At 32.7% G+C, this 14199-nt stretch overlaps 1 protein-coding gene across 9 annotated transcripts; it reads left to right on the top strand.

Moving 5' to 3' along the window:
* Positions 1-472: 472 nt before the first annotated feature.
* LOC145014036 (uncharacterized) lies at positions 473-11079 on the top strand. Of its 9 annotated transcripts, none has more exons than XM_078972396.1 (4): positions 473-628; positions 1357-1408; positions 1838-1886; positions 2411-3063. In XM_078972396.1, exons 2-4 carry the CDS (start codon positions 1381-1383, stop codon positions 2847-2849), a joined length of 516 nt encoding a protein of 171 aa, XP_078828522.1. In that variant the 5' UTR covers positions 473-628; positions 1357-1380; the 3' UTR covers positions 2850-3063. The 9 variants fall into 9 exon arrangements, with proteins under 9 accessions (XP_078828522.1, XP_078828521.1, XP_078828518.1 ...); XM_078972395.1 differs by lacking the exons at positions 1357-1408; positions 1838-1886; positions 2411-3063 and adding exons at positions 9438-9489; positions 9991-10039; positions 10483-11079 and having other exon boundaries at positions 474-628; XM_078972392.1 differs by lacking the exons at positions 1357-1408; positions 1838-1886; positions 2411-3063 and adding exons at positions 9438-9489; positions 9991-10039; positions 10478-11079 and having other exon boundaries at positions 476-628.
* The last annotated feature ends 3120 nt before the right edge of the window (positions 11080-14199 follow it).

Here is a 14199-nt window from a genome sequence, read left to right as displayed (position 1 = left end):
GGTTTGTTCTTAGTCATTTTAGCCTCTTTTGGGTGGTCTTGTGAGTTCTAGTTGTTTTAGAAGTTGTTATCGTGGATTTGGATGTTTTGGGTGTCCCAAAGGCATAAAAATGTGATCATTATGGTTTAGTTGGACTCATGCATGTGTTAAGACCTTTCATTAAGCTCTTTTAAGTTCCAAAGTCCCATTAAACCATGTATGTAAGTAAAGTTGTCAACTTTAAGTATTAAGTCATTTGTGAGAATCAGACTGGAGAGTTGGAACAAAGGCTGAAGTGATTAAGTGCTTATTATTATTATTATTATTATTATTATTATTATTATTATTATTATTATTATTATTATTATTATTATTATTATTGTTATTGTTTTATCAAAAAATTTATTTAGAATCAAGAAATTTTTATATAAATTCACATCTGGCTCAAATAAAAGAGCCAAAGTCGAAGTTATGCTATTGGTCGATTGGTTATTTGTTTCACAGTTCAATGGGCCACGGTCCAGGGGATAAGTTTAGGGTATGATGTTACGCCTATAAAAATTGATCCATCTCCACCTTAGGGTTCCGGTACAGCGTAGAGCGGAGGAGAAGCCGGCAAATCAGGGGACGATTGCTTCACGTAATAACGGTAATCAATTTCATTACTTCTGATACTGATCACGATCCGGATTCGAGGACAATGGTTTTGTTTAGTTATATTCTAGGGTTTGTTTTCTGTGTTTCTTTTTCATTCTGATATAAGTTTCCATGGTTCATCGACTCTGAAGAAGTTAAGTTTATTTATTTTGCATCAAATTTAGGCGTAAAAAAGTTTCAAATTGATCGAAAAATTAGTTTTTTCTATATCTAATTGGAGGAGCTGTAGACTATCGGATAAAATGCCTTTACAAAGTTGTTTCATTTTCATCTTAGTTTGGCTTTTTTTGAAGGGGGACAAGACAAGTCGAATATTAATGTAAAATTTGTTTTCCCATGGTTTTATGTGCGTGATTCATGGATCTGCTGTATGTTTGGCATTGTTTAACTCTGTTGATTGGTTGTATTCAGCATTTCAGCTCATTTTTACCTTTGACTTTTGAACATGTTTGCTACTATGATTATGTTGGAACATTGAACACATTAGTTTTCTTACATAAAGAATTATGTAATATGTATTTTGTCAGTTTATAACAACTTAAGTATGAATACAACAGTTTATGTACATGTATACATGCATAGCATAAGCATATCTAGTCTGCATCAATAATTAACAATGATTGGGCAATTTTAAGTGGGATCCGGTGAATTAATTATCCATATGTATATCACAAGGCAGTTGAATTGGTTTTGGGCTTTGGTTTTTGAACTCTTATTCAGGCTTCAAAAGTCAACCAACCGCAGATGGATGGGGAAAAGAAGACTGGATCAGGTTTGTATGCACTTATAGATACTCACTTAGCACTTATCCATCCTTTAATGTAAAAGATATACAAAGAAGAAGTTGATTTAAAATCTTTAAGTTGTGATTTGCTAATTATGTAACTCTCTAACTACTTATACACCAGTAATTTCTTCTATGGAGAATGGAACACCCAACACCTTAAATCGGTCATCAAGGTGTGGGGTTTTGACTTCTGGCTTTCTCTTTGGAACACTCTCTTCAATTTGATCATCAAAATTAATATAATTAAAAAAATATCCATTAATCCATTGGAAATCTTGAAAGAATTAAGGTGTAAATCCTTTGGTTGGTAGATTAAGGTTTTATTAGGATGAGTTTAATTAAATTTTATTCCAAGATTAGAATATGGTATGAAAAAAATAAACCTTTATACTGACTTTAAATTTTTTAATTCAGAGAACGAGCCACAAGACATGGATCACGATCAAGGACACCATGACTCCAGGTTTCTAGATTTTTTATTATTTTTGAATGACATAATTTTTGCTTTATTTAAAATGTGTGGGAGAATTGGATATATATATATATATATATATATATATATATATATATATATATATATATATATATATATATATATATATATATATATATATATATATATGCTCATGTTAAACATCAAAATATCATATTTACCTTTGATAAACATCAAACTATCATATTTGCTCAAGGTTCTTTTTAAAAAAAAGTACAACTTTTTTATATTTTTAAATACTTATATTTTTAATTTTCTATTAAACAGTCTTGATAAATTTGCAATTTAACTTCAAATGTACATCTATAAGATCAATTACTTTGCTTGGGTTTTGTGTGTGAGGGAGAAAATTGTGAAGTGAGTTTAGAATTGAATTAAGGATAACCTTTACAAGTGATCCATTTCAAGAATTGATTTGATATCAACTATCTTTTGTTTTGCGCTTGATCATTTTGTTCTCCTATAAGTAAAGTTTATTTGTATATATTTTTCAGAATCACTTCAACTTTGGTCAGCGATTTAAATAAAGTTCTGAGCGATGTTGTGTCCATGTCAAAAACGATGGAAAGACTGGGTGATCGTGTTGTATATCTGGATGAGGAGTTGCCAAAATTTATAGAAACACAACATCTTCCGTCTATTATTCCAAAAAATCTAATCGAACAACGGTTACTTATAAAACCTTTTAGTGAGCATTTTGATCTTCGTAGCTTTCGCTGTTGGCTGAAAGGTGTAGAAGAAGCTTTTGATTATTGTTTTGTCCCAGATGATGAACAAGTAGATGTGGTCTGCAAATTTCTGCTAGATGGAGAGGCTTCCAAATGGTGGAAACGTATCCAAGATATAAGCATGCAAGTTGATAAAAAAAGTCCAATTAATTGGCCTAAGATGAAGAGGCTACTTATGGCTAAATTTCTTTTTCCTTATTGTTAAGGGGTTGCATGTATTTGGAATTTAAGAAAATTAAAATCCTTTAGGCTGTTTGCTAGAAAATATTTGTTATCCGGTGAATTACGAACATATCCTTTCATCTTTTTTTCAACTTTTATTTTTTTCACTGTATTCTTTTCTTACCCTTTATATTGACAATATTATATCGAACAAATATAATTCATTGTGGTAAGCAACTTTATTTATTTCCATCCTATTTGATTTTTTGCCTTGGTTGATTCAAATAATGGGTTCGATGGTTTAGCTTTGATACCCACATCTTTTATTGAAAAAGGTGGATAGTAAACCAATTCTTGCAAATAACAAACCTCCGTAACATCAGCATTGGCTAAACTTAACATTCCAGCAGATATCAATAAAAGTTTTGCATATTTATATTCTTAGACTTGTACAATAAGTTGTTGAAAAGCCCTGTAAAAACCGTTAAAAAAAACTTCATATCTCAGAAAAAACCCCTGCAGCAAGATGAAAATGTTTTGTTTGGTAAAAATCCCAAAAAATATAACCATTTTTTTTTGTTCAAAGATAGTCATTACTTTTACAAACGTTTGGGATTTTTTAAGGGAAATGACTTAAAAGGGTAACACCAACCAAGTTTGACATGTTCAAACAAACACTATTCAATTAAGGGTTTTGTACAAAAACCACCAACAAAGTAAATGATTTGTTCAAATCTTACCCATTGGGTAAATGGCATGTGTAGATTACAAGAAAATTTTAGTTGTGAAAATTAATTAAGGAAAAATGCATTATGACCTGGCAATCAAACGTGTAATGCCCGAGTCGCCATGTATTTTCCTTCGATTTATTTATGTGTTTTATATTGTGATTTTTGAGGAAGGTCGTAGGGCGTACATAGTGTACGTACAGTGTACATGTTTGAGGTGCGAAGCGATGAGAAACCTTGCGTACGCTGGACGTAATCTATTCAGTTGCAAACCCTAATTTTAGGGTTTGCACCATATATAAAGACCTTATGTCCGCCCCAACCTTCATTCTCTCAGTCTCCATTGTTCTCAAAGAGTATAAATCGAACCCTAAGCCTCTTGCATGCCTTGTGAGCTAATTTGGTGCACTTTTGGGTGATTTTTGGTGGTTTTGAAGAAGAAAGAGTTATGAGAAGGAGCAAGAATGTGAAGAGAGCTTGTAGATCTTTGGTATATATTCTGACTCATTTGAGGTATCAAGCTTTACCCTTGACCATTGCATGCTTAGTTATGGTTTTGGGGTGTTTTATGTGGCATTTTGGCTCCAAAGTTGAGGTTTCTTGTATTCGGATAGTTTCAGTCCATAAGAGCTGTCCTTTTGAGCTATTGGAAGCATTTATAACCATAAAAATCGGACCTTCATGGTTAAGCCACAACCATGTAAGTGTTAGATGGCCACAAAGTGTGATTAAGGACTTAATTCATGTCTTAACTCCATCCATCCATGCAAAGACATAAAGTTTGTAACTTTATGGTTTAGGACGTTTAAAAGGGTCTCGATCTATGTTTTGGACGTTTGGACTTAATGGATTAAGTCACAAGGAAGTCTCTTGGGTGGCTGGCCAGTACGCCAGGCGTACCCCCTGTACGCTGCGCGTACTGGGTCAACCTCTCCGAAGTGGTCAAGGCCAGCGTACGGTGGGCGTACATGCCAGATACGTTGTGCGTACGCATGCAGAGTGGTCAATTGTGTTTTTGGGCCTAAGGATGTTAGGCCTAAATTTATTGGGCCTCATGACCCACTGTGGAGTAAGGCCATTAGGCCTAAACCTATGATTTATTGTATTATGCCTTAAGGATTAAATGGATGGACTTGGGCCTTAATATGGTTATAAGATGGGCCTTGGGTGAAGGAGGCCAAATAGGGCAAGGAATACAAAGCTTTACCTTAGGACATGAATTAGAAGTTAGGGCCATAAGGGAGTCAAGTTTGGATCCAATAACTATTACTATTACTATTACATTTATTTTTATTATTATTATTATTATTATTATTATTATTATTATTATTATTATCACTATCATTATCATTATCATTACTACTACTACTACTACTACTACTTTTATTATTATTATTATTATTATTATTATTATTATTATTATTATTATTATTATTATTTTATTATTACTATTATTAATATTACTATTACTATTACTATTATTCTACTACTACTACTACTATTATTATTATTATTATTATTATTATTATTATTATTATTAGTTGTGAAACCCGTATATTATATGGATTGATTAAAACAAAATGTTAAATAGAAACGATTAAATGAGAAGTTTATTTGAATTTGAAATTTGAAATAAATAAAAATTATGAGAAAAAAACATGCAAAAAATAAATAAATTAAAATTATTGTTTAGTTATCAGACCCATATACTAAACATGTTAATTACAACAAAATGTTAAACACAAAGGTTTAAACTGTAAATTTATTTGAAATTGAAATTGAAATTTAAAATTAAAATTTGAAATTAATATCATTATGGTAGGTTTAATTTACGGAAACTAATTAATAATATATTATAAATGGAAAATGAAATAAATGACAAGTGGAAAATAAATATATCTCTAAATTATGACAAAATGACATGTGACAAATTGAATGAGAGAAGAACATGTAGCAAAATCATTCTTATTTATTAGGGTAGAAGATTACCACTACTACAACTATTATTATTATTATTATTATTATTATTATTATTATTATTATTATTATTATTATTATTATTATTATTATTATTATTATTTTTATTATTATTATTATTATTATTATTATTATTATTATTATTATTATTATTATTATTATTATTATTATTATTATTACTACTACTAATACTATTATTATTATTATTATTATTATTATTATTATTATTATTAACGGATGAAACACGACGACTTGTTGGTGTCGAAATAAATGTGACATTTGTCACCTCTTGGTTTGGTCGGCTGGGGACTGTAGCTAGCAGTCAGGGTGCGGGATGGTTTGTCCCATATAGATCTATACACACAATGTCCGCTCTCCCTCGAGGAGACTCTGGTTACCAACGTGACAACGGTGAAATTCGCGTCATGAGGATGTATCTCATACTCTAAATGTTATGTTCGTGTATGTTCCTTCTGTTTACTTGTAAATGTATATGTATATGTATATGTTCTTTTCTTTGTACTTTTATATGTATATGTTCTCTTCTCTGTACTTGTATATGTATATGTTCTTGTTTGTTCCACATCATAGTAAGTTATGTTTGTGTCTCATCATAGTATGTTCTTGTAATAGTAAGTAGTGATCTCCTAAACAATACCTATTATAGTTTACTTGAAGTGTTGTTTGTATGCTTTAGCATTTTTGCATACCTTTGCTACCCCAAAGGCATGGAACTGAAGTAAAAACTTTTATATCTATACACATATACATAATATATAACTAAGATTTCAACGACCTTCGGACAAATAACTGGGTACTCTAAGTCCACAACCTAACAAGGAACAAGAAATAAAGTGGGCTATCAGTCCTAAGTCCTTCAAATCCTACTTATATAACTATATCTGTATAGACATGAATTTAATAATAATATAAGTTTAAAAGAGTTTCATGAAAGGTTTAGTAATTAAAAGAGTTTAGAAAACAGTTGTTTGATAACACATTTTGAAAAGTATACAAATCTATTTGATTCACAGTTATTAATCACACGTGATTGATATAATAACTTAATAATTCAACTTGTATCCCCCCCCCCCCCCATAAAAGCATTTAAAATCATTTCAAAGGTTGATTTAGGGGTATGAACTCACCTGAAGTGAGTAACTCGAATGAAAGATCGATATAGGATTGTCGGGTGTCAAATGAGTCTTGAGCACAAACAAATCCTATTTAACATGTAATTACACATATATGAATACATTTAGGGTATAAAACCACTAATAGACATATGGACACGCCTTAGGGACATAAAAATACTTAGAATAGGAGTGTAAGGCCACAAAAACTTGACTTTTGGGTGTGTGCGGCCAGGTGTACGGCCAAGGTGTGCGGACTGGCATGAGTGCGGCCGCACACTCCCTAAGAAGTGTGTCCAAATTGTGTTTCCAAGCCATGAGGGTGTTCTAAAGGACAATGTTTTGGCCGTTGCTAAGCTTGGATGGGTGTTTAAGGCCATTTTAGGTGCTAAAATAGTGTGTGCGGTCACACATGGCGTGTGCGGCCGTACACACATGAAGATCTTAAGAAGGTGGTGATCTTGAGGCTTAAATCCATGAAGAAGGTAAGCTAGGGTGATGCACTAATGATCTAAGGTAGTATACTTACCTGATTGAAGAATGAGAGGGAGATCTTGGCGGTTCTTGAGAGAAAATGTGTCCTAGCTTTGAAGGAGTGGGAAATGGGTTTAAAGTTAGCCAAGGGTCCTATATATAGGTGTGGGTGTAAGGCTGGGAGGGTGTACGGTTGGGTGTATGCGGCTGGGTGGCCATACACTCAGGTGTGCGGCCGCACACACCATGTTTGGTGTGTTTGGCTCAATTTCAAGATGCCTCACACTCACAAACCCTTCATAAGACCCATATCTAGGTTATACTAGGCTTAAAGCACTCATATAGACCCAAGATTGCGTTAAAAGATACCAAAAACGAGGCTAACTTGGATAGAAAATGATGTATGATTGCACAAGCTAGAAATTTCGAGTTGTCACGGTAGGGCTTCTCGCCACCTTTACGTGGATATAAGGTTCGGTTGAAACAGACATAGGATGAGGGAGTTATGGCATTTTGAAGATATTGGCAAATGTGGCCCCTAATGGAAATATTTGGCAAATCAGCCCCATGCATGCGAGGGTGCATGCACGTGTTTGGATGGGTACGCCTAACGTATAAGGCAATGTGGGTTGCAGGTGGTTTGTGTGTATGCTGGGCGTACTAAGGGGTACGCGGGGGGTACCCCATTCAGAGCAAAACCCTAATTTCGGGGTTCCTACCCTATATAAGCAACATTATACCACCCCTTTGGTCATTTTAAGTCAGCCGCCACCTCTTTTGACGTTCATGAAACCCTAAAGCGCCTTGAGTAAGTTTTTGGACCTTGGAGATGAGTGTTTATGGTGATTTGTGTAAGATAAGAAGAAAGTTGATGACTCATTACCTGGAGGGAGCTTGTAGATCCAAAAAGTTCTCATCTTTTGCAATCTAAAAGCTATGATCTTTTCTTCTCATTTCATAAATCTTCTTTTGGGTTTGTTCTTAGTCATTTTAGCCTCTTTTGGGTGGTTCTTGTGAGTTCTAGTTGTTTTAGAAGTTGTTATCGTGGATTTGGATGTTTTGGGTGTCCCAAAGGCATAAAAATGTGATCATTATGGTTTAGTTGGACTCATGCATGTGTTAAGACCTTTCATTAAGCTCTTTTAAGCTCCAAAGTCCCATTAAACCATGTATGTAAGTAAAGTTGCCAACTTTAAATATTAAATCATTTGTGAGAATCAGACTGGAGAGTTGGAACAAAGGCTGAAGTGATTAAGTGCTTATTAAACTCACATCTGGCTCAAATAAAAGAGCCAAAGTCGAAGTTATTTAGAATCAAGAAATTTATTTAGAATCAAGAAAATTTTACATAAACTCACATCTGGCTCAAATAAAAGAGCCAAAGTCGAAGTTATGCTATTGGTCGATTGGGTATTTGTTTCACAGTTCAATGGGCCACGGCCCAGGGGATAAGTTTAGGGTTTGATGTTACGCCTATAAAAATTGATGCATCTCCACCTTAGGGTTCCGGTACAGCGTAGAGCGGAGGAGAAGCCGGCATATCAGGGGACGATTGCTTCACGTAATAACGTTAATCGTGAAAACCCAATCTTCCGAGTCTACTAATTTCATTACCGTGTGATTTCTGATACTGATCCCGATCCCGATCCCGATTCGAGGACAATGGTTTTGTTTAGTTATTTTATAGGGTTTGTTTTCTGTGTGTCTTTTTCATTCTGATATAAGTTTCCATGGTTCATCGACTCTGAAGAAATTAAGTTTATTTATTTTGCATCAAATTTAGGCGTAAAAAAGTTTCAAATTGATCGAAAAATTAGTTTTTTTTAATTCCTAATTGGAGGAGCTGTTGACTATCGTATAAAATGCCTCTACAAAGTTGTTTTATTTTCATCATAGTTTGGCTTTGTTTGAAGGGGTACAAGAAAAGTCGAATATTAATGTAAAATTTGTTTTCCCATGGTTTTATGTGCGTGATTCATGGATTTGCTGTATGTTTGGTATTGTTTAACTCTCTTGATTGGTTTTATTCAGGTCATTTGTACCTTTGACTTTTGAACATGTTTGCTGCTATGATTATGTAGGAACATTGAACACATTAGTTTTCTTACATAAAGAATTATGTAATATGTATTTTGTCAGTTTATAAAAACTTAAGTATGAATACAACAGTTTATGTACATGTTTACATGCATAGCATAAGCATATGTAGTCTGCATCAATAATTTATAGTGATTGGGCAATTTTAAGTGGGATCTGGTGAATTAATTATCCATATGTGTATCACAAGGCAGTTGAATTGGTTTTTGAACTCTTATTCAGGCTTCAAAAGTCAACCAACCCCAGATGGATGGGGAAAAGAAGACTGGATCAGGTTTGTATGCAATTGGCAATTGCTACTTTCTGTTGCAAGAGCTTCCTGTTAATATATTTGTTTAATTAGAATTATAGATACACAGAGAACAAGTCACTTAGCACTTATCCATCCTTGTATGTAAAAGATATACAAAGAAGAAGTTGATTTAAAATCTTTAAGTTGTGATTTGTTAATCATGTAACTCTCTAATTACTTATACATCTGTAATGCCTTCTTCTATGGAGAATGGAACAGCCAACACCGTAGATAGGTCATCAAGGTGTAGGGTTCTGACATCTGGCTTTCTCTTTGGAACACTCTCTACAATTTGATCATCAAAATTATTATAATTAAAAGATATCCATAAATCGATTGGAAATCTTGAAAGAATAAGGTGTAAATCCTTTGGTTGGAAGATTAAGCTTTTATTAGGATGAGTTTGATTAAGTTTTATTCCAAGATTAGAATGTGGTGTGAAAAAAATAAACCTTTATACTGACTTTAAATTTATTAATTCAGAGAAGGAGTCACAAGACATGGATCACGATCAAGGACACCATGACTCCAGGTTTCTAGATTTTTTATTATTTTTGAATGACATAATTTTTGCTTTATTTAAAATGTTTGGGAGAATTGCATATATATTCTCTTGTTACACATCAAAATATCATATTTGCCCAATTCCCATTTTTTTTTAAAAAATTTATGATCTTTTCAAATCCTTATATTTATTAATTTTCCATTAAACAAACTTTGATAAATTTGCAATTTAACTTCAAACACCTGTCTAAAAGAAAGTATTGGAAGAAGGGTTCTATTCCAATATGTTGCTAGTTGTTTGTATGTGATTGAGAAAATTGTAAAGGGGGTTTAGAACTGAATATGTTAATGAATCAGGGAAAGTTTTGAGAAGGAATTGATTTGCTATCAACTATCTCTTTTTTATTTTTTGCACTTGAGCTTTTTATGGTTGTATAAGTAAAGTACTTCTGTTTATATTTTTCAGCGTAGATAGTTTGGGTTTATTGGCCAACAATATAAATAAAATTATGAATGATATTGAGTCCATGTCAAACACACTCAAAGGTCTGGACACTAGTGCACACACTATTGAAGAGCATTTCAAAAGATATGGTCTACTGCCAGAGCCAAAGCCAGAGCCAGAGCCAGAGCCAGAGCCAAAGCCAAAGCCAAAGCCAGAAGTTGAAATAGGCCCAAAGGATTTTCTACCATCTTTCCCTGAGAAGTTTGATGGTCTACAAGGTTTTTGTAAATGGATAGAGAGAGTAGAAAGCAATTTCCGGAGTTTTCCGTTGTCAGGGGTTGACAAAGCTGAACTTGTATTCAACACATTGCCACAGGAAGGAGAGGTTTTTAGATGGTGGCAAGGTATCCAAAATTTAAGCAAGCAAGTCGATAATCGCAAGTTTACTTGGGATGAGATGAAGTTGCTGTTTATGGCTGAATTCGTTTCTCCACAATGTTTGGTACCCAACAAGAAATCCAAAACATCCTTGTAATGCTTTCAAATTTACCATGGAACATTATGATGTGTCAAGTTGTACACTCATTAATTTATGTTAATTTTTATGTATTACAAATAACAAATAGTGACAATAAAGACCAACTTTTAATACATAAAAAACACTAAGACGTATTCAAAATATATTAAACACTTATAAAGGGAATAAAAATATATCATCAATTTCAAAAAAAAAATCATAATATAGAAAGTTATTGGTCGTTAATTTACTTTTAAACTCAAACACTATTATACCAAAAAAAATTTAGGTAATAAGTATGGACTCATTTCTTCAAGCCTTGGTACAAATATCTAAAATATATTATTTCTATATATAAGAAATAAGAAATAACATAAACAAATAAAGATAATATAAATTTCAATAAAGCGATTATCATATTTGCATTCAAAAACATATTAAACACTTATAAAGTCTATAAAAAAAATTCTAAAAACACAATTTATATTTTTCTATAACAAGGAAGGTTGTTGATCTTTAATATACCTTTCATCTCAAACATAATTATATCAAGAAAATTTCATGTTGAAGTAACCATGGTTGCGGGAAAAGTCATTCTTCAAGTCTTCGTATTGAATCATTAACTTATTCAACAACATAAATGTTTTTGCAACAAATTCTTACTTATATAAATGAGAGAAAAAATAAAAAATCAAAGATTAAATGTCATTAACATAATAATTATAAAAATCAAGTTAAAAAAAACTTTTCAACGGTTGTGATTAATTAATTAAACGTTGAAGGGTTGTGGAGGTTTTAAATAAATGTGGTGCGAAATGATGATTTATTTTAAACTAATAAAGAGGCACGTGTGTTGCACATAACTTTTTTTTTTTTTTTTTTTTTAAATGTTTGATGGGTCAGGGAACAACATGGTGTAGGACAAAGTGGAAATTTGAAAAAAAATAGATGTCTTCCAACCATGGAAATTGTAATGCATTGACCTGAATATTTTTACAACTTATGACAATCAAGAGAAATACGTCATCAACCACGATAGGATCTAGTGATAATAGGGCACCCTTGTAACCCTACATTCTAGATGCTATCAACTTCTTCATACTTATATATGTCAACATTAGGCTCAAAGATAAAGTGCACAAAAAGTTACGTCATTTTGAGAGCAGGTTAATATTTTTAAGATATATGCATTACCGTGATCTCAAAAATATAATTTTCATAGAAATACAACTTAATATAAGAGGAATATAACAATTATAACAAATATAAGTCTACAGTTGGTAAGAAATTACAACGACGAAAACTACGAAGAAAATAATCGACTTTTAAAGAATGTCATCAAAAGGAAAAACATACTACACCAAAAAGTAGAAATTATGAGACAAAAAACAACTAAAATAGATATCATGCGAGAGAGTTATTATTTTAACGATTAGAAATTTTGGTCGAAAAACAAGTTAAAACTAGCCAAAACGACCAAAATGAAAGTTGTAGTACTCGTCAAGATCTTTGCGAATATATAAAAGTCATTGAAAACGGAATTCGTATGTGAGAGATACGAAATTTACAAACTTCTTTTTATTATTATTATTATTATTATTATTGTTATTATTATTATTATTATTACTACTACCACTGTTACTATTATTATTATTATTATTACTATTATTATTATTATTATTAGCAATAATAATAATATTACTATTATTATTATTATTATTATTATTATTATTATTATTACTATTATTATTATTATTATTATTATTATTACTATTACTACGATTACTATTACTATTACTATTACGATTAATATTAATATTACTATTATTATTATTATTATTATTATTATTATTATTATTACTACTATTACGATTACTGTTACTATTACTATTACTATTATTATTATTATTATTATTATTATTATTATTATCATCATCATCATCATCATCATCATCATTATTATTATTATTATTATTATTATTATTATTATTATTATTATTATTATTATTATTATTATTGTTTTTTTTTGTGACATCCAAAATTTCAAGCCAATTTAAACTTTTAAAACATGTCAAGTTCATCAAAATATTACAACTTTGTTTTCGAAATATTAATTATCAGAGTATTTCCTAGAAACATAACATAACCGGATGAGCTGTACGATCACACTTTTGCCTTGGCGCGATCCCTTGGTGTACCTGAAACAATAAACTGAAACTGTAAGCCCGAAAGCTTAGTGAGTTGCCCCCAAAATACCGATACACATACAGTCCACATAGCAATATCAAAATTAGCAAATAATATCATTCAAAAACAGAACAACATGCACTGGGTCCACAGCTTTACAAGCTTGAATACCCCTTGGCCCTCAGTACGAGTCTGGAATACCTATCGGGCCCTCAGCTCGTATTTGGAATGCCATCGAGCCCTCACTACGAGTATGGAATGCCTATCGGACCCTCAGCTCGTATCTGGAATGCTCCCGAGTCCTCAATATGATTCTGGAATGCCTACCGGGCCCTCAATACATATCTGGAATACTCTCGGGTTTGTTGGCTACCGCACGGAGCAGTACAACCTCAACCCATCCCACATAACATGTCGACATGTAACAGATAAATGCACATACAGGTAATCAATCAGTATCACAGGCAGCCCTACAGATCTACCCAACTAGCATATCAACTGGCATACATTACTAACTCAACTCAACATATCAATAACTACTAGGATATCAAATCCAATGGGCCGGCCTTGGTGCCTTAGACCCGTTAGTATAGTGAGGATAACTCACCTTGTAGATGTCAGCTCGGTAAATAAATCATAGCTCTTCGATCACTCGTCAAAGACTCCACCACCTATTACCATAATACGAACATGCTCATAAGTCTTCATCCTCATAGAGTACTTCATAACGCAACTAGTTAATCCTGGTCAAAGTCAAAGTCCTTAGTCAAGGTCAACAGTCCATGTTGACCTTAACTCGTCGAGTACCCTCGGCTGCTCGCCGAGTTCCTTGAAATCATTACCCACCCGCCGAGTCACCGAGGTGACTCGTCGAGTTCCCACGATCCTTGATTGAGGCCCTAAGGCCACCCGTCGAGTTTCCTTCTAGTAACACATCGATACACATGCATTCCTAACTTGGGGAAAACTCATCCGACTCGCCGAGATGTTCATGCAACTCGTCGAGTCTATGGAAATCTTCATCGGACTCGCCGAGATG

Source organism: Lactuca saligna, chromosome 9, assembly GCF_052625555.1.
Source record: "Lactuca saligna cultivar CGN05327 chromosome 9, ASM5262555v1, whole genome shotgun sequence".
Taxonomy (NCBI): Eukaryota; Viridiplantae; Streptophyta; class Magnoliopsida; order Asterales; family Asteraceae; genus Lactuca; species Lactuca saligna.
This window is presented reverse-complemented; position numbering and strand designations above follow the sequence as displayed.